Here is a 21,477-nt window from a genome sequence, read left to right as displayed (position 1 = left end):
CATCAATGGGGACTGTACATGGGACTGTGCATCCTCAGAGCAGGACTTCTTGACGTCAGACTGGCAGGGTCTCCCTCGGCACCACCAGGGGGTGGGATTTCTTCAGGCAATTTGAACATGATGTTTGTTTCATTTTATTGTTATAGAATTGGAATAGAGCCAAGGCTTTTTTTTTTTTTTTTTTTTTTTTGGCTTTGTTGATTCACCCATCAGTTTGACTGGTTGTCCTCATGATACTCCCTCGCATGATGTGTTGTCTCCTTCAGGGCCACCACACACCTATTCCAGGTGGGCTCCAAATGCTCATGTTAGTCCACGGCCATGCAAAGCGGCCTCTCAGAGTTAAAGCTCTGGAGCACATCGAGCACAAGAGCCTACCTACCACTGATTTCAAACCCTTTCTCTGCAGCAAATAAAGACACCACCACCTGACAAGCCCTGCCTTGAGCATCCCCAGCCACAGCAGCCAGGAGAGGGACATGTCCCTCCGTGGACAGCCGGGCTCTTTATGTGCCATGCGACTTTGCCAGCGGTTTTATTTTAGCCCTGCACAAGGATACAGCACATTCCTACCACCAAGGGGAAGGAGACTCCACAGTGCTTTCGGAGGCTGTCACCTGAGCCCATGCACCCACGGGGTTTCTCCTTCCAGCACACGTAGCACAGAGCCCGATGCACCACGGGCAGGGCAACAGGCACCTTGATGGAAGCACACTGGGGTGGGCACACTGCCATGGCTCAATGAGCTGCTGGTGCCCCTGGGAGACCCACAGCAGGGGCCAAGCCCTTCTCCACCCCTCTGGCCACCGAGTAATTCAAGGCTGGTGGATGACACACCCAGGGCTGACCTCACAAATCCCTTTTTTTTTTCCCTCTGTAGCCCACACACTGAGGACCTCCCAAACGCACAGAAAAATGCTGGGTCAGCTTTCCAAAGGCTCAGCACCCACAAGTGAGAGCTCAGGTCATATTTAGGCTACCCAAATTACAGGGCGAGACTCCTCCTCGAGGGTGACCTGCTTTGCTTCCCCTGGCACACGGGCAGCCCCTGCCACCCCATCCAGCATGCCATGGGGACACGTGGGCCCCACTGGTCCCTTCTCTTGGTCCTTAAACGTGCCACTCCCAAACCTACCGCAGCCCCTGGCAGTGTCCCCTACATCCCTTATTTTCCAGTCCAAAATTCAAGCCCCCACCTGCAGCCCCACCTTACACAGAGACATACGGAAACTGGGAACAGCAACGCAGCTTTTGGCACATGCCCATTTGCCCCCCACGTGCAACACCCATGAGCTGTGTACCACCAGGATGGGGACAGCCGCTTGCTCAGCCCAGAGGGACCAGCCTGGATGCACTCCCTGGCAAAGCCTTACTTGCACATGTCTACACCTCCTGCCTGCCCTGTGGCTCACCATCAACCAGTGGAGCCCAGCAGACCTCCCCAGCCACTGCTCAACCCAAGAAGGAGCATCAGCAACCTCCCAGAGCAGTGCAAAGTTTAGCCAAACCCAGGAACAGAGACCAGACGACAAACGGGAGCAGCTGCCAGTAAATTCAGCGCTTCCAGAGGATCTGTTTATCAAAAGCTGTCGCTCTCCAGTCAGAACAGGTGTCAGTCACAGCAAAATCTCATGGCAGCTATTCAATATGAAGGCACAAGAGTTTGACATCAGACCAAAGGCAAAAACAAAAAGCATTGTTACTAACTTCTGTGCTCTCCATCTCGCCTACAGCCTTGGAAAATGAAAGGTGAAGAGCCACAAGGAGGAGAAAACCAGGCGTATCAGAGACTGGCTCTGTGCAGCAGCAGTGCAGCCACCCCAAGGCAGCATCTCCCCACCACAAGGTGATGCTCGGAGCAGATCTGGCCCCCCTGCGACAGTCACATCACCAACCATCACCCAGCTGCCACAGGTGGACTCAAAGCAGCGCTCACCTACCCCAGGACAGTTTCCATCACACACCTGAGCTGCCCTCATCCCAGCCGCAGACTCTCTAGCTGCCTGCTGCCTGGAGATTTACACCAAGCACAACACAGAGCAGACCCTGCGCTGCCTGTTCAACACTTCCCACTAGCCAGACACCAACCCCTACTAATGCTGCCAACATCCTAATTAGCACCTTTCCTGTGCCTGCCCTGCTCCTGACTGCTCTGCATCTGTCCAAGGACTCTCTCTGAGGTTCCCCAAAGGTTGAGCAGACGACTGGGGACAAGTCCCGGAGATGGTCAGCACACCTTCCCCTCCAGAGCAGCTGGCACAGCCTCCTCCTCCTCCTCTAGCCCACGCCAGCGTCCCGCTGCTCTGCTATGTGTCTGCTGTCAAGGGATTTCCACACGGCATCATGCACACTTCTGTGTTTATCTTTCCTGAGCCTCCAGAGTGGTGCTAACACGCACTGGGGATGGGAGAAGCCCAGGAGGGTGCCTGTTACATGGGGACTACCTCCTCCTCTGTAAGGCACTTAAAGGAATGAGTGAGCTTTGTGCCAGTTTCAGCCTGGACAGGGCAGCCCCAGGCTCTGCCCTGGGAATGCATTTGCCCAACCTGACTGCAAACTGTCCCTGGCGGGACTGCTCTGCTCTGCCTGCCTCAAACCCCCTCCTCGCTGGCACAGCTTTGTGCCCCATGCCAAGCTCAGGGGGCAGACATCCCATCCCCTCACCCGACACACTCCAGCACCAGGCAATTGATATCCCGCCACCAGCCATTCCCCGCATCCAGGCACCAGCCACTCCCTGCTCACTAGGGAAAAATAATAATAATAAAAAAAAAAAAAAAATTACTAGTTTGCTTTGCCCCCCGGAGCTGTACCCGTTTCTACACCAGAGCAGTGAGGAAGCCACGTGTCTGCTCACATTTAACACGCAGGTGCTCTCTCGGCGTGCAGCTTGCGTGCCGTGGCGTGCGTACAAAGGCTGGGGACGAGCACACAAAACCAGGGCTCAGCCACCTGCAAGGGCACTCGGCAAGCAAGCAACCTTGGAGGTGGCGGGGATCCTGCAGGAGAGATCCGCAGGAAATGCCTTCCTAAAAGCTGGCAGGCGACAATTAACCCTTTGCAGCCTGGCCAGTCCCGCTCCCTGAAAGCAACGCGCTCCAGCCAGCTCCTACACCTTGTTTTATCGCATCCACGCTGCTCCCAGCTCACGCATTTCTCCTCTTGTTTTATCCCCCGATACCAGACAGACTTAAAAGTAAAACAAGGCAAAGATTTATTAAGTGAGGAACCACTGTAAAGGTTTCCGAGTTGCAGTTGTGGAGCCTGGAAACAGGATTACAAGCAAAGCCAATCATGAAACGTGAGCATCACCTCTGCACGGCCAGACACGACCCCTCCCGTGATGGGGCCCATCTCACACCCGGGCATGTGGCGTGCGCCGGCTGGGACAGCCGTGGGCTGTGTTGGTAGCGGGGGGGCTACAGGGGTGGCTTCTGTGAGAAGCTGCTGGAAGCTTCTCCCATGTCTGACAGAGCCAGTGCCAGCCGGCTCCGAGATGGACTCGCCGATGGCCAAGGCTGAGCCCATCACCCATGGTGGTAGCACGTCTGGGATAACATGTTAGAAGGGGAAAAAGACTTGTGCAACTGCAACAGGAGGGAGCAGTGAAAGTGTGAGAGAAACAACTCTGCAGGCACCAAGGTCAGTGAAGAAGGAAGGGGAGAAGGTGCTCCAGGTGCCGGTGGAGATTCCCCTGCAGCCCACAGTACAGCGAGGCAGGCTGTCCCCCTCAGCCCATGGAGGTCCATGGTGGAGCAGATCTCCACCTGCAGTCCGTTGGGACACCACGATGGAGCAGGGGGATGCCCAAAGGAGGCTGTGACCCTGTGGGAAGCCCACGCTGGAGCAGGCTCCTGGCAGGAGCTGTGGCCCCATGGAGAGAGGAGCCCACAATGGAGCAGGTTTGCTGGCAGGACTGGTGACCCCATGGGGGACCCACGCTGGAGCGGTTCGGGAAGAGCTGCACACTGTGAGAAGGACTCACATGGGAGAAGTTCATGGAGGACTGTCTCCCGTGGGAGGGACCCCACATTGGAACAGGGGAAGAGCATGAGTCCTCCTCTCCCTGAGGAGGAAGGAGTGGCAGAAACAAGGTGTCATGAACTGACCACAACCCCTATTCCCTATGCCGCTGGTGGAGAGGAGGTAAAGAAAATCGGGAGTAAAGTTAAGCCTGGGAAGAAGGGAGGGGTGGGGGGAAGGTGTTTTTAAGATTTGGTTTTATTTCTCATTACCCTACTCTGATTTGATTGGTAAGAAATTAAACTAATTTTCCCAAGTCAACTCTGTTTTGCCTGTGACAGTAACTGGTGAATGATCTCCCATGAGATCATTGTATTTTCTCTCTCCTGTCCAGCCAAGGAGGGAGAGTGATAGAGTGACTTTGGTGGGTACATGGCATCCAGCCAGGGTCAACCCACCCCACCCGGCTCACTTGCAGCCACCCACCACCACATGAACCTCTCCATGATGTCCCAGGGCTTCTTCAACCTCCCCTCTGCTGCACACAACTCGTTTAGCTGGCCCAAACCTGATCTTCACCAGACTTCCTACCACACCTTGCCTCAGACCACCTACACATGTATTTGTTAGTCCGAAGCACCTCTAGCTCTTATTCAAGACCACAAAGAGCTTCTTCGGACACATCCTCAGAATAGGTGATAGATACAGGATAAATGTGCTGTCCGCAGGCACGTTCTAGGACCAAGCCCTCCCCCTGGGTCAGGCTGCTAAGTCCCATCACTCCTACCCAACAGTTCAAACACCGGCCATACAAAAAGCTGAGCTTGCAAGAAGAAGATGCATCTCATGAGAGAAAGGCTTGGAGTCAGACTCACAGAGGCTGCGCCTTGTCCATACCCAGGGAGAAAGAGCTGCAGGCTCACGGGAGCCAGCGGCAGGGAAGGATGTTGCCAGCTTCCTCCAGGAGCACCAACCATGGCCACCGGCCCATGCCCAGAGGGAGTGGAGAACAGTGAATGCAGGCAGATATGGGTCCTGGCAGGACACATACTCTTCGAGGAAAGCAGCCACGCACCTGCAGGTATCTTCAGGGCATCCAAGAACTCCCTGTCCCTTGCCCAAGACAGAGTGTTCCAATTGTCTTCCCTCGTCCCAGGAGACTCTGGGATAGGAAGAACCTGCACAGCTACACCACAGTGTGAAGCTTCTCATCCACCGCTTCCCACAGCGCCTGTGCACCACAGCTGTGGAGGATGGAGATGCCTTCTCTCGCCTGCATCCCTCTGCTGAAATTGTCCAGTCTCACAGAGGGTCTGGACAGGGGGTCCAGAGGGTCCAGCCCCAGTTCAACCTTCCTCACGCTCCCTGACTCTCCTCCTCCTCTGCCTCACAGCACCAGCCCCCGAAACAAGGGTCCCCGCAAGCCACGGCGAGGACATGCAACCAGAGCTCACCAGGCTCTGGCAGGGCCCCACACACTCTGGGGACATGTTTTGGGAGTTGAGTTGGGGTGACATAGAGAAGGATTTGTTTCAGCCTGCTGCTGGGCAGACGGACCCCAAATAAGCCTGGCCTAGCTAGGTGCAGGCAGTGAGCTGCTCGGCATGCGATAACCCTCGCCTGGGACACAGCGTGTCCTCCACTCTGCTGCGGGCTGGGTGTTCCCGTGGCCCCCAAAGCCTGGGTGGGAGCAGAGGAGAACTCAGCCCTTTGCGGCCAGCCCGAGCGCCTCCCCCTCCTCTCCCATGCCGGGGGCTCGCCAGCCAGCCGCAGGCTGCCCAGGAGCCCGGCTGCAGAGCCCATTGTTCCCTTTGTCTGGCCTTTTGAGCAGGAGCCCGTGTGGCTCAAGGCGTCCCCTCCAACACGGGGACGTTCACACGCTCAGCCGCCCTCGCCACCCCCCGACCCGGCACCTCCTCTAGACCCAGCCTTTGCCCCCCCAGCTGAACCCAGGGCTGAGGGTAGCTCCTCTCCCCCCCCCCAGCTCCAGCCAGATGCTCCCACCCTCTGAAACACCAAGGAGGGCAAAGGTGAGTGCCAACAGGCATTTCCCAGGGAACCTTACCCCAGGCCAGTCACCCTTCCAAAATCAAGAGCCTGCCTAAGGTGGGAAGGTGTTCCTGCACTCGGAGGGTCCCCCTGCCACGGCCAAGGTGATGAGCACCCAGAGTGACACAGACCCCTCCAGCGCTTTGCCTCAGAAGCTGCAGATGGTCTTAAAAGCCGAGCTGGGGCGGGTGGTGGGGTCCCCACTGAGCACGGCCATCCAGCACCAGGGCCTGGAGAAACTGCCCTTCCCTTTGGGACAGACCTCCAACAGCACAACTGTCACAGGGGCTGGGCCAAAGGGATTCCCGATTTCCCTCCCATCTCCAGCAGCGCAGCCAGAGGATGCTCAGCGCAGAGGTGCAGAAAGCACCCTGCATTCTGCAGCCCAGCACCAAGGCCCTCCTGATACCCCTGGGACCCAGGACGGGCAGGGGTGGGCTTCACCCTGCCCAGCACACTCCTGCCTCAGCCCTCCATCACGCCGGGTTTTAAACCTGCTGCAAGAACAAATGAAAAAGTATAAAATAATGAATCATCCCCCCTTCATCACCCTTTTCTTCACACCTCCCACGGTTCAACGCACCTCTGTGCCCCTCCCTTACATTTTTCCTGAAGCCCCCCAACCCCTGTACCTCTCCTGTATAAGCATCCCTGCCCTTCTTTCCCAGCCTTTCCCAGTTCTGAGTTGATGCTTTCAAAGAGCCATCCACAATGACTTTAAGATCTCTTTCTTAAAATGCTAATAAGTAATTTAAAGACTGCCACTGTGCATGCATGGGTTTAGGGTAATTTTTTCCATGTGAATCCCTTTTCATTCATCACTGACTACATTTAATCTGCCACTTTATAGCCTGGTTATCCAGTGTCATGAGATCCTTTTACAATATTTTAAAGACAACTGTTGTTTTTATCATCCTGAATAATTTTGTATAATCTGCAAACTTTCTCGCCGTCAAGTTCCCACCCCTTTCTAGCACATTTATAAATACACTGCACAGCGCAAGCCTCACACTGACCCCTGTCCAGTGGGAAAACTGACTCTTTGTTTCCCCCTCTTTAAGCAGATTTTAATCCATAAGAGAGCCCTTCCTCTAAAATTACTGCTCTGGAGTCTGCTGGATCACCCAGGGAGCTCTTCTTAAAGGATGCTCATCCCATTTGCTCTGGCCCAAATATTCATTTTACCAAGTTATTTTAAAATATAAGCTTTTGTGACGTGACTTCAGGGCAGTCTCTCAGCCCTGCCCTGGGAAGGAAAACTCCTTGGCAAGAGTCCCCTCGGCTGTGGCCATCTGTGGGGACACTAAAGTCATTCCCCATCTTCCCAAGCACTCCGTCCTTGTCACATTTAACCTCCCAATTCTTATTTGTTCAGGAGGAATTTGGAGGGATAATTAATTTCTTCTCACAAGTTATTTTTCAAACTCCTCAGCCTGCCATATATGGTTTCACATTCACCATGCCAAAGTTTCTGATTTTTTTTCTATTTTCCCCTTTTAGACAACACTTCCATTTTCTGAAGAACAGCTTTTTACCTCCAGTGACCTCCTTCAATTTGCCATTTAATCAAGATTAAAAACAAAAAATCTCATAAGTTAAACAGCAACGTGCATTTATACTGAGCTTGAATATCACTTTAACATCATGTGCAAGTATTTCACTATGCTAGTTGCACCTTCAGCAAGCTCCTTCACTTTGCTTTACTTACAAAATGTTACTATGCAGTATTTTTAAGTGCTGATCATTTTATGGATGCAATGGTCTAAGAGAGGTAAGGTGGAAAGAACATAATTTATTAGACTGACTGATAAAGCTTAACCAAATTTTGGAGCTCACCAGCCCCTTCTCGTGTCCGTTGGGAGACTGAACCTGCTCCCACGGAGGCAGCCTCATGCTTCCCACCACATCACCCACGACGCTCGGGTCTAAATCAAGAGATCCTCCTCTCATGGGCTTTCTGAAGAGCCACAATTATTCACAGTCACTAAAACTATAATTTCTGAATACTGCCCCTATGTGACATTTACGAAGGCACGGACCATCCACAATTATAGTTGTGTTTTCTGCCCTCATGGCCTGTTTCATCTCCCTTAACATCTGGCAATCGGTGCTTCAAGTCAGGTCAGAGGCAAGCAGAGACCTAACGCGGGTCCTTTCATCCCTGAGCACGGGAATTCAGAGGGGCGGACAGCACGGCATGATCCTCACTTATTCCTCTGCTTCCGTCCTGCTTTGGATGGAGGGGCAGGGGGGCAGCACACCCCACACAGCAACCCCTGTGCCTGCACCCTGGCACAGACTGCCATCTACCCAGCACATTCCTGAAACACCTGACATTGATATAAAGTCAGTATCAATATATCCCTGCATATCATCCCCCTGGGGCACCTCTCCTTCCTTGCACCCTCCCAGCAACCGCTTCATGACCCCCAGGAGGTCTCTGCCCACCTCCAGCATCCTCAGTAATATCCCCTCCCCATGCTCCCCACACCCCTGGGTACCAGCCAGGGCAGAGCCCTCTCCCAACCCCCTCCCCGTCCCCCCCGCCCACGCCACACGTCAGCACCTTATCGCAGGAGGCCCTGCCGTTACCCCCTTATCTAACAGCTGAACTTTTGCCTCCAAGGATCTCCCCGCTCCCCCCATCCTGATGAGATCCAACGGGCAGTCATGCTTCACTCTGGCGTCTCTGAAAACCAAAGGCCAGGTTTGGGAGGGATTGCAAACCAGGATGGGAGCTGACGGGGGTCTTTCTTGGTAAAAAAGGACTTTCTGTGGGATGGGAATCCCGCACCCACTCCCAGACAGCCCTGCGCACAAGCACCCATCTCAGCAGGGTCGGTCTGTCGGGAGTGGGCGCGTGTTGGGGCAGGAGTGTGGGCTCGGGCTCTCATTTATCACAGCTCTGGCTGCGCTCGCACAAAAGCACTCAGGCCTCGGGAGGTATCTCAGCATCCAGTATTTACCCAGCTCCTCAGGCAGGTTCCACAGCCCCACTAGTGCCCACCCCTCTTTACAGCCAGCTCAGGTATGTGTACACAAACGGCTGCTGACTAGTGCAGGCAGATCCTCAGCCCATCTGCAAAGGGGGCTGCTGCTCCCATCCTCGAGGGACAGCCCCAAAACCCCCTGGCAGCATCCCCAAGGCACACCCACGGCCCCTTTGCATCCCCAGATCCCTCTGTAGGGTGTCCTGAGGAGCTGGGAGCCATGAATGGCCACGCCAGCCCTGAGACCTGCTCCCCTACAAGCCCTGTCCCCTTGGCATGTCCCTCGAGCATCCACCCCCTCAGCTTTTATCACCCAGAGAAGCTGGAAATACAGCAGGGATCAAGAGTAACTGCTGCTCCCACCCGGCAAAAGTGGAGGAACAGAGCTGCAACAGTAGCTACACGAATGTTTAAATCAGGCACCCATCTGGTCTCCAAAAGGAGTTTTCTCCCCTGGTTGCTGCCCTGGTAAGGCAAAGGGCAGCTGGGTGTAAAGAATGCACCTTGTCAAAAATTAACCCAGGATACAGGGACGGAGAGGGAAGGCAGTGGCAGAGAGACAGGAAGCACAGGGCTGACCCGAAACCACGGTCTCTGATCTGCACCTCAGTCCCATTTGTGAAAAATTCAGTTCCAGCCCGGACTCAGGACAGCATCTGCAGATCTGGAATTCAAACACAGACAGATCCTGTGTTTTTCCCTGGACCTGCTGCATCTCTCTGGAGCACACTGAGATGCTCCCACAGCTCCTATGGTCCTGGCACGTCCTGGGCACATGCCACCTCCCTAGAGCACCAAAGTCAAAGCGACTGCCTTGGTGTGACCTGTAACCCCGAAGAGATGGCTAAAGTCTTCCTCCACTGAAACAGTGAAGCCAGACACAATGAGGCACAAACCAAGCCCTGTGATCGCTGGCGTGCCCCCCACACCACCCCTGGCCCTCGATGAGGCTGCAGAGGAGCTCAGCAGCGGGTCATGATCATGTGTACAAGAGAGGTGACCGTATTTTAACACTAAAATATGTTACAGTATACATCAAATACAATATACTGTGTGTTATGTACATGCGTGCAATGTAATAAATGCATAATGTATATCGTGTACATTATAAGATATTATTAACTACACAGAAACACAAAGGTCCTGAATCCAGCTTGCTCAGAGCACGGGTATGGGTGTCTGTGTCCAGCACTTCAGCCACAGCATGCCCCAGGGATGGGGATGCCTGCCCCAGCAGAGGACGTGGCCCTCCTGCCCCAGTGTCCCTCTCCAAGCCCAAGGCCAGGCTCAGGATCGCAACCACCCGGCACAGAAGGATGTTGGACACCGAGTCCCCTCGCCCATGATGCTGCTTCCCAGCAGAAGTCGGACCGGGCAGTTGTCCCTCACCCATCAGAGCCTGCCACTGCCTCCGTGCTGCCAGCTCCTGGGCTACCTGCACCCTCACAGATATTAGGGCCATCTCGTTTCTTCTTCTGCATTTTTTGGCACACAGCTGGCTTTCCTCCAGCCCTCAGGAAACTTGCCAGTGCCGCAAGGTTTATGGAAAGTTAACTCCAACAGGGTGAAGTGCGCCTTCAGGGTTTTCTTCCCCCCTCGCACATGAGTTAGCTGGGCTGTTGAGTTTAAAATATCTAAGTGTCCTTCCTAGCTCTCCCCAAAAATACCTCAGAAGTCTCAGTACTCCAGATACACTCACAGTATATGCCAGCGGGAATACAAAGAGGAGCCGTTAGTGATAGCAGCACTGTTACCAACCGGTGCGGGATCCAGACCCTTCCTGGACTCCTTTGTTCTTGACTTTCTGGTTTTGTTTTGGTTTTTTTTAACAAAAAAAAACCCACACAAAAACTTTCCTTTTATAAGCCTGAACTTTCTCAGCTGCAGATACGTTACGTTGCAACTGCCTTAACAACTGTACACAATTCTTAACCTCTGCTTTATGTACATTGTCATCCACCTCCCTGTTTTCCATATTGATTTATGCTTTACGTTCTTTACACATTTCCTTTTAACAGAGCTGGTTTTAACCAAACAGCCTTTCCTCCCGAGCCCGAGACATGCATTCTGCTGGCCAGTGAGTAATCAACTTCCAATTTTCATGCACACTCCTGTTTATATTTCCTTCCCTATCGGCTTTGTTTCTAATTAAGGTTTGTTAAATGCAAGTGAATATATAGCGTACAGAGAAATATAAAGCATGTAGATAAATAAACACCCCACACACAGGCGCACTGGCTAAGGCTGCGCTTTCAACCACGGATCCCAAAGCACTTTGTCATGTTCATTAACAAAACCTCACGGCTCCCTTGGGAAAGACGCTTGTATTATTTTACGCCTTGTAATTAGGAAAACTGAGGCACAGAGGAGACAAGTGAAATTACCAGCATTACAGAAAAGCTCTGTAGCAGAGCTGAAAACAGGACTCAAGAGCCAGGATCCCCGGGCAAATAACCAGGATGCGCTTTTCCCCTGAACGGGCCTTTTTTGCCCCCATTTTGGCCCTGGGAATTTGCCGGAGCTGGTGGTGGCCACACAGAGAGTGGCCACAAAGGTGCCCTGTGGCCAGGGGGGATGCGGCGGGGTCCAGCCACTGCCTCCTCAGCCAGCGGCTGCTGTTGAGTCAATCTGTCCACACCAACAGGGCCCAGAGCATCCAGAGATGCAGAGGGATGCTGCATCCAAGCATCCAGGGAGCCCAGGGAAGAGGCGGCTCCCAGAGGGGAGGAAGGAGCAGAGGCACCTGGGGGGCGACGTCCGGTGTGCTTTCACCTCACCAGCTGGCCAGCCGCCTTTGCAAGGGTGGAGGGGCTGGGACACAGTGGCTGGTTCCCCACACCAGCACCGTGAGCCACCATCGCAAACCCGTGACACACACACAGAGCAAGGCAGGAGGCAACAGCAGGGGCATGGGAGGGACCCCGCTGAACCCAAATCAACGTGTTCAGCCCCAGAGAGAGACGGTCGCTGGAAGCACAGTGCGGGGCCGCCATCAACCATCTCCCTGGGAGCTTCCCCATCCATGGAGGAGCACACCTTACAGTGATCATCTCGGGCGGGTGAACCCCCCTGCCAGCTCTGGCCACCCCCTCATCCCCAGGGTGTCTATTGCCCATCCCTTGGGATGAGCCCAGGCACCCACACATGCGGTCGGTCCCTGCTGCTCCCGCCATGACGGTGGGAAGGTCACCCACGTCTTCATGCAAGAGCTGGTCACCGACCCCCAGCACCACCTGGTAGGTCCTGTCGGCATGCAGGAAGGGCAGGGCGGGTGGCGATGTCACCCCGTCCCTGCAGAAGCCGCCCGGCTCCCTCCCACACCGCACTCAGCGGCCAAGCCCGCTCGGGCCCCGCTGGCCAAGCACAAACCCCGTTGTGATGGTCAGTGCCGCCAGCTGATCAGGCTCATGTCCCACGTGGACATGTACGCTCCCACAAACAAGCTCATCGCCCCAACCCTCCCCCCCCCTAATTAAAAACATACTGGGATCATTTGAATAGCATAGCTGGCTAGCGCTCTCCACTGCAACGTAAATAGTCCTATTTATGCCAAGCTCCCATATTGTAAATATCACGATGTATAGCTGGCCAACCCATGAGTCATCTCCCAAAACTCCAACTTAATAAATGGTGCCTCATCCATGTTCCAGACAAACACCGTCCGTGCAGCTCCCACCGCCCGGTGCCTCCACGCCCAAGGCCGGCCGTGGCCACCCGCGGCCCAGCGCAGCCGAGGGGCCGGCAGAGCCACCCCGACACCTCGCCGCCTCGGCCACGGCCCTCTCACGACGGGCAGATAACGCGTGGACCGCGCTGCTCCGAGATGAGCCGGTTTTTTTGCCTGACACCTTGCCCAGCCCAGTTCTCCGGCGCTTCCCGGGGTGCGGGTGCAGGCGGCGGGCTGGAGCAGGCGGGCAGGGCTGAGGGGGGCTCGGGGAGCGGGAAGACGAGTCCCCCTCTTGGCCAGAGACCTCCAGCGGGCTCCCGCCCAGCGCCTTCCCCGCGCACCCAGCCCGCAGGAGCTCCCACCTGCCGCCCCGCTCTGCTTTGTCTGAGCACCGGGGGAACCCGGCGGGCAGCCCAGCTCCTCCCGGGGCCGCCGGGAAAGGCCGGAGCGCCAACGGGGAGCCGGCCCTGAGCTCCAGGATGCCGGCAAGGCCTTGCTGAGGTGCGCCCCGAAGCCTCTCCCGGGCGCCGGCAGCGGGCACGGCGCGGCAGAGCCCAGGCATCCCTCGGGGGGAGGCTCCGCGGTACCCGGCCGGCACCCGGGGACCCGCCGCGGGGGGAACGGCGCGGGGTGCGCACCTTGGCGATGGGGGTGGCGGAGAGAAGGGCAACGCGGCGAGCGGGAGGGTCTGGGGACGGGGCGGGGGGGGACGGACGGGCACACGACGACACACGAGGGGCCCTCAGCCCCGCACCGGGCTCCGGCGGCAGCACCTCCAGCCGGGGCAGCACTTCCCCAAAACTTCGCCTCCCCTCCACGCTGCGGAAGGGGTGCGGCGGGGAGGGGGGGGGGGGGGCGGATAGCACGTAAAGTGCCACCCCCCCCTCAAAAAAAGGGCGAAAGAAAAAACCCCCGGAGGGAGGGGGGGCTCGCCCTGCCCCAGAAGGGCCCCCGCCCCCCGCGGCCCCCCCTTACCTTCCACGGCGGCGAGCAGGGGCAGGAGCGCGAGGGGCAGGCAGCAGAGCCACAGCGGCCCCATGGTGCGGCCGGGCCGGGCTTCAGAGGCGGCGCGGCCGGCGCTCCATGGGGGCGGCGGGGGAGCGGCGGAGCGGCGGAGCGCAGAGCCGAGCCCCCTCGCTGGGGCCGCCGCCGGCGCGGGCACGGCCGCGGGCACGGAGCGCACCGCCGGCCCCGCCGCCGCGGCCGGGCCGAGCCACCGCCGCCGCCGCGCGGGGGAGCGCCCCGCGCCGCCCCCCCCGCGCCCCGGGCGCCGCGCTGCCGGCGGGGGCGGCGGGCGGCGGGCGGCGGCGGCGGGCGGGCGGCGGCGGGGCGGGGGGCGGCGGGGGGCCGGCGGCGCGGCGGGCGGGCGGCGGGCGGGCGGCGGGCGGCGGCTCCCCCCGCCCGCCGATGGTTTCTCCCGGAGCTGTCGATCATCCAGAGAAAGCCGTGATTTCAGCCCAAATCTTCCTCGCCGGGGTTGACTGCGCGCCGCAAAAACCGGGGAGGGGGGAGCGGGGAGGGGGGGGGGAGGTGTTCCCGGAGGGATGCCCCCGCCTCCGCCCTTCCCACCGCCCGCAGCCCCGCTCCTGCCCGCCGGCCCCGGGCTCAGCATCCCTCCGGCCGGGGGGGCTCCGCCTGGCCCCCGCCGCTGCCCGCCGGGGCGGGCGTGGGGCGTCCCGGGAGGGGCGAAGGCGGTGGAGGGGAGCGGGCAGGGACGGCAGGAGAAAGGGACACGTCCAGCAGGACAAAAAAAACCCAAAAACAAAACAAAACAAAACAAACCCCAACCACAACAAAAAAATCCAAGGAGTTGGCAAAATCCGTGGCTTCTTGCTGGCAGGCTCCGGGCGGCCTCGACTCCCCCAAACCCCCCTGGACTCAACTCATGGGGGGCGGGAGCAGGAACTCCCGCATGTCCCGTGAGGGGCAGCTGCGAGTTGGGGACCAGCCCCATTCACACCAGAGGGGGTCAGACAGGACCTTCCCAGAAGGTAGGAGCTAAGACCCAGCCCCGCCACTCCGCCACACCGGTGGTGCCCGGGAGCCGAGCCTGTCCTTTGGGCACCTCATGAGCCCACCCCTCTTCAGGATATTTTTGCCCCAGCAGGTCCCCTCTGCCACCACCCAGACATCTCCTCGCCCCACCCACCCTGACAGCACCACTTCATACCCCGCAGTGCCCCTCTGCTCACCTCCCGTAACTGTGCTCCCCTTTGGAGGATCTTGTGTCCCTGTCCTGGAGGATCTTTACAGGGAAGGTCACACCCTGCACATGGAGCTCTGTACAAGCTGTGCAAGGTTCAGAGGCCAAGAGCTGAAGAGCCACTGGACTGCCAGGATGGATCCCTTCCCTGCACAGAATTGTCTGGGTTGGAAAAGCCCTTGAAGCTCCTCCAGCCCAACCATGAACCTCACCCTGACCGTTCCCAACTGCCCCAGATCCCTCAGCGCTGGCTCAGCCCGATTCTTCAACCCCTCCAGGGATGGGGACTCCCCCCCTGCCCTGGGCAGCCCATTCCAACGCCCAGCAGCCCCTTCTGCACAGAAATCCTTCCTCAGAGCCAGCCTGACCCTGCCCTGGGCAGCTTGAGGCCATTCCCTCGGGGCCTGGCGCTGGCTCCTCGGCTCCAGAGACTCATCCCCCCTCTCTGCACCCTCCTGGCAGGGGGTTGCAGAGGGCCAGGAGGTCTCCCCTCAGCCTCCTCTTCTCCAGACTGAACCCCCCCAGTTCCCCCAGCCGCTCCCCAGCAGACCTGTGCTCCAGACCCTGCCCCAGCTCCGTTGCCCTTCTCTGGACACGCTCGAGTCATTCAATGGCCTTTTTGGGGTGAGGGGCCCAAAACTGAACCCACTCATTGAGGGGCAGCCACGCAACCCTCAACACACCCAAGTGTCTGAGACACTAAAAAACCAACTTTATCCCATTCTGCTCTTCCTTGTACCTTTACTGCACCATCAGCTTGAACATGTTGACTTCCCCACCTTGACCCGTTGCAGTGACACATTTCCTGCCCACCACAGGTGTGTTTGAAGGAGGTCAAGGCTCCCTGATCCTGTTGGCCATATGCATGAGCCAAATGGTCTTTCCCAACTCAGTTGTGGCCAACTGCAGGCTCTGATGGCCTTTGGGAGCTCCTATCACTGCAGATGTTCCTGCTCAGTGCAGCAGCCTCCAAAGACTCCTGTGGTCTAGCTCCATAGAGTGTGGAGAAGTTTTCATCTTTAGTGTCTCATTGCATGGAGAGTGCTCTGTTAGTTACAGAAGGAGGCCTTTGGTCTTGCTGCTCCTGCCTCCAGATGTGTTCCTCTCCAGGGCAAGGAGACCAAGCATCCATGCAGTTACCCACCACCCCAGCGCTCTCCCAAGGCTCCCCCATTTCCCAAGCTCTGTAATGGTCCCCTCGCTCCCTGCTGCTCTGGAGCACCCAGCATGGCTCATCAGCTGTCAGAAAGCCCTCACCATTTCCAGACTCCTCAAACATCATTTCAGTCCTTCTGGATCTCAGGGCTAGTTTTGTGTCCTGCAGTGCATGTCCCAGAGGATCCACCCAGTTCCACAACATGAGAGCCTAGAATCCAAGCGCAAGCAGGAGCCCTGTCTCTTTGCCAGAGTCCCCCAGACCCTCAGGATTTTCTTGCAGCTCTCCAGGGCTGCACTGCCAGGCACAGTGGGAATTTTGTCCCAAGGGAACAGTCACTGGAGACCTTCTCTCTTCTTCAGCTACTTTGAGCATCCCCTTAGGCTGCTGCTACTGGACATGGCACCTCAGACTATGCAGACTTCTTGCCTGACTGCTGCAGTGACTTTGAAGCTCTTATGTACTCCTTGGAGCCTAGTTTGTCCCCTGAAGATGCTCTTCAGAGTCAGCTCTGTGTCAGGACTGTGAGCCCTGGTCTCACCTCACGCCTTCACTCTGCTCCCAGGAAGGGCTTTCTGTGACTGTTATATCCCTTCAGCATCCACAGGAAGGCCTGCCAAGGCCCACAGCTGCCCTCAGAAACTTGGTGTTGCCAGTGCAGGGTGTGCTACCAGCCTCCACCTTCTGTCCTGAAGCACACAACCTTCTCTGGTCACCAAGCCAGCAGCTCCGAGCAGACCAGCAAGTGCCACAGAGCGCCAGGCCATGATGAGTGATGCTGGACCTCCTCCAGTATCCATTTCTGCACTTTCCTCTCATTCTGCACCAGAATTAGTGGCCTCCATGGAGGATGGTCATAGACCAGGGAGCACTGTACGTCCTCACTGCTGTCCTCGGCCGTTCACGACATGAGCTGATGCTCTCCTTGCTGCCATCTGGTGACAAGTGGCCACAGCACTGGGTCACATGAACCTGACCACCATCAGGCAGCTGGTCCCACCTTGGGAGGCAAGGCATATTGGTTTTACTGGTAGTTGTTGCCCACATCTAACCGTTGGACAACACTGTCGTAGGACTCTCAGGCTGCTGCAAAGAGCGTTAGATAAAGCCTTGTCTGGGAAAAGTAGCAGCACTGGGGTTACAGACATGGGACAGCCACCACTTCAGTTGCACCTACGTGCTAATTTACATCAAAAGATGGCTCCCAGGCAGACAGAGCCAAGAGAGATGACATCTAGGGGACATTAAAACGAGTTTGGTGGTGATGCATTTAACGTAGCATTTTCAGTTCCTGGTGCAGGAAGAACAGGTTTCATTTGCACATGAAGTCCTTGGCTCACCACACCTGGAGGAGGTGGCTTCCTCTCACTCTCTGCAGGGTTAAAGAGGTGCAGCAGGCAACAGCCAGGAGTCAAGGGAGACACAAAAGGAAGCAGCATGAATGAAGCAGCATCTGTGCAATGAGCTGTTGTGCACAGCCCCAGGGCTCAGGGCTGCCATCCCAGGGCCAGGAGTGAGAGGGAGCATCACCCAAGGAGCCCTGACCACCAGGAAGATCCAGGAGAGCCTTCCTGTTCTTGGGGTCCAGGAAAGCTCCTTCCCCCAGAGCTACTTGATTGAGCTCAGTCCCCCAATCGAGGGAGAGGGCAGGTAATTTTGGATGGGAGAAACAGGGAGTGAGTCCCTTGGTGGCACCTAGAGCAGTAAATCTGCCTGTAAAGACCCAGGGAGGGCAGGCAGGCAGCTGGTCGGGGGCCATGGAGAGATGCCCTGTAGGAAATCGGCACCCTTGCTCACTTCTCTGCATGCGAAAGGAAAGCTTTTCAGCTCCTGGCTGAATCCCTTGAGCTCCAAGGAGCCTCGAGCTTCCAGGGGCAGGTTGGGAGGAGGAAAACACGAGCATATTTTTACAGAAATTGGAGTCTCCCTGCAGCAGAAAATCCCGTAAAAGCAAGACCCAAGTGAAAAGCAGCTTCAGCTGTTCTGGCTCTGGCTGTGACGGGCTTGGCCCCAGGCCAGTAAGTTAATTCTGCCTATTAACTAATAGTATAGTATTGTCGGCAAAGATTCATTGCTAAACTTATGTTTTTAAGATATCACTTATCATTTAAACACTTAACTCTTGATCCCCGAACATGTACAGGCACCATGTAGCCCTGCAGCCATGCTGCAGATAACCAAAGCCACCGCTGGCTGGGGAGGCCAGGCAGTGTTTAACCCTTTTTCCCCTCTTTGTCTGAATGATAAATTGCCTTGACTAGCACTTTCCAAAGGAGAGCAGGCCCTCCTGCCCAGGGACTGCTTATTATCACCTACTTAATGTTCCCGGTCTCAGCAGGGATGGAGGAACTGCTCCCAACAGTGGGGTTTTCTAACCTCTGTGAAAGGTGTGTGAACAGCAAGAGAGCCCGTGTTTATATGTGATTGCAGCCTGTCGCGGAGAACGGCCTTGCTCTGTCCTTCCTTACCTTTCCCCATCACCCCAAATGCTCTGCAGCCTGGTGGAGATGCAGGCCGGGTCCTTCCAGAGGAAGGATGGGAGCAGCAGGGGCTCCCCACTCTCCAGGGCTGAGCCCTAGGTGCTGCCCAGCACCTAGCAGCTCAAGATGCCCTGTCCCTGACCTGTACAGTGAAGAAACATTTTTTGGGGACCTCAGACCTCTGCCCTCATCCCACCCCCCTTCCCAGAGAGGACCAGCATCTTTACCAGTTGCAGTGATCTCCGGCCACCATCCAAGCAGGCATTGGCTGCAGCCCACCGCCCTTCCCACCCCACTGGGGACATTGTGGTGAGGTTTTCCTGTGCAGAGTTAAACCAAGATAAGGCTTTTACATCCCTTTATGCTTTGTGAGGGTACCTGGCCCTGGCTGCCTTGTGCTGAAACGTGACACTGGAGAGCCGTCCTCACTCAACCCGTTTAGCTTGTTGCAGGGACCTGCCCCGGGGGGGAGCTAATGGAGGAACCAGCAACTCCCTCTCCCCTTCAGCTCTTTCCTCCAGCATTTCTGAGCTCATCTATTGCTAAATGAAAGATTCATGCATGGTATGAACTCTGACACTACCTGGTAGCAGAAGCAGGGATGAGACAGAGAGGAAAGAAGCAGAGTAAGAGGATGACATGGGTCAATGGAACATCGTCCTGTGCTGAAACGCGCAGGAATGCAGCAGAGCCCCAGAAAAGCTTCAGATGATGATTTAATCTCGTTGGGGAGACAAGGGTGGCTGCAGAGAGGAGCGAGGAGTGGAAGATAGTCACACTTCTGCAGCCGTTGCAGTGTCTGAAGTCTGAGGTTTTAGAGCCTTCAGCTAAATTAGGAAGCAAAAGTCAACTGGTAGATTGTATTAAATATTTGAAGAGTATTGCACTCCTAAAATGAATGAAACTTTTGAATGGTATCCATGGGAACAAATTAAAGAGAAGAGGCACTTCTGGAGCATATAGAATAGATTTAGAACCATAGAATTGGGCAGGAAATTTTGGATGTTTTGTTCAACAGCTAATTTGAACCCCACTTACGATGACAGAACGGAAGGCAGGCAGGTAAACCTTAGATGAGACAGGTAAACCTTAGAATAGACACTGCAGAAGTTAGCTGATCATGGCTGTATGTTCACTGGCTGTAGAGTTAAAAGAAACTTTTGGAAAAGTAAAGTCCTTTGGGATTGCAAACACGTCAGGTCTTCCTGAAAAAGTTGTTATCATAAATGAGCAGGACCTTATATAGATAGAAAGAAAAAAGTAAAGATGAGGCAAATTTAAGTAAAAGCATATAAATAACAAGGAACTCCCCATTTCCCAGAATGCAGAGAAATGTAACAATCAAGAATGTAAGTTATTACTCTATGTTTTAAAAAATACATTAAAAAAAAAAAAAAAAAAAAGGAATTTAGATATAAAGCAAAGAATAGGTGGAACAGTCACCAGAATATCATGTTATGTATGTAAATCTAATCCAGAAGACTGTACAACCATGAGGTATGACTGGCAGAAGGTGGGGTTTTTTTGTATTCTGGAAAATATCTCCATTTTAGTCCTTGATTCTTTTACGGTTAGCCAAAAACAGCAATGTTAGAGAATAAATCTGCCCAGTAGGTAACCTCTGATGAAAAACTGCCAGGCATTATACACTGACAGAGGTAATGACATAAAAGGATGCACAATTTAATTGCTGTCATTTATAAAGATTTGTAAAAGAAAAGGATATAACCCAAGCTATTTTATGGCAGGACATCCACAGTCCAGAAGAAGTCTTCTGGAAAATAGTTTAAAAGTTGTTCAAAAAAGGCTAGAAAAGCTGAAAAGTCAAACTCAGGTCTCTGTTCAATACTATAAAATTACAGGGTGGCATCCCTGAAATTGAGAATGCTGAAATGACATTTAATAGGAAACTGGGTAGAAAACTACCTGTTTTCTGTCATCGCTGGTGTTAAAAATAGGAGTTTTGCAAATGCTTATGAACACTATGAAAAAATGCAACACTATGTGTTATGTTCAGTGCACACACAAGCAAAATCCTCCAGTGCCCTGAGATGGCGTATGTTTATGGGAAGGCAAATACAGGATCAAAGGGAACGGCATGTTGTGAAATTGCTCTTTTCTCCTAAGAGGTCATTACTAGGAAAAGGCAGACCTGAAGGAGGCAACCACATCTTCCACATCAGAAGGATGGATAAGAGATACGTTGTCTGGGTCTTTCCCAGGCTAAGGGAGATGCTGTGGCATGGAGAAAGCGGAGTGGTGTGCAGACAAAAACCATCCAGGGTCTGGAGATAAAAGGAGTCAGGGGAAATGGTGCCACGTGCTGTATGATAGGCATTTCACATTTTCTCTTTGGCTGTGGGAACATCCACTCTGTTAAGATTTCAGCTAAAATGTGACCGAGCTGGAACAAGTCCTGCAAAGTGAGAGAGCCTCCAGATGTATGCACAAGCTCCTCATGCTAATATTCACTTACTTATCTGTTTTTATTGAAGACTCATCACAGCAATAAGCTCTAGCGCTGAGTGTTGTGGTTTATCCTGACCAAAATCAGGACACTGAGTTATCCTCTCCTTGCCCGGGGACAGCTGGGGGATAAACGTGGTGTGTGTGCAGGGAGAAGCACACAGAGGCCAGAGGCAGGAGAGTGGTGGATGGGACAGGGCAGCATCAGTGATGCACAAGCCCGGTGAAGGTGGTGGGCAGAGGGAGCACGTCTTTGAGGAAAGAGAGGCAGGGGCTTGTGCTGAAAATCTGTACAGGAATAAGGGGTCAGTTTGGGGCTGGGCAGAGGGAGAGGAGGTGTCCCTGCAGCGCGGGGGTACTGCTGGCCATGGGGCAGGAGCAGAGGCCTGCTCCACGTCTGTTCACCAGCAGGAGATGGGTCTGGCAGGGAGTGGGAGCAAACGCTGCCCAATTAGCCAAGACGGATGGAGCGTGGCTGCCCCTGGAAGAGCCGGTCCATCTGC

General features: G+C 55.3%; 1 protein-coding gene across 3 annotated transcripts in view; it reads right to left on the bottom strand.

Moving 5' to 3' along the window:
• The window catches only part of EPHB2 (EPH receptor B2), a 137,431-nt gene extending 123,615 nt beyond the window's left edge, over positions 1-13,816 (bottom strand). For all 3 annotated transcript variants that reach the window (XM_074925076.1, XM_074925077.1, XM_074925078.1), the window contains exon 1: positions 13,645-13,816. In XM_074925076.1, the coding sequence (XP_074781177.1) occupies positions 13,645-13,708 (64 nt within the window). In that variant the 5' untranslated portion in view covers positions 13,709-13,816. The remainder of the gene's footprint in view (positions 1-13,644) is intronic.
• Between the last annotated feature and the right edge of the window lie 7,661 nt (positions 13,817-21,477).

Source organism: Athene noctua, chromosome 22, assembly GCF_965140245.1.
Source record: "Athene noctua chromosome 22, bAthNoc1.hap1.1, whole genome shotgun sequence".
In the NCBI taxonomy this organism is placed as follows: Eukaryota; Metazoa; Chordata; class Aves; order Strigiformes; family Strigidae; genus Athene; species Athene noctua.
Note: the sequence above shows the minus strand (reverse complement) of the source record. Positions and strands in the feature narration are given on the sequence as shown.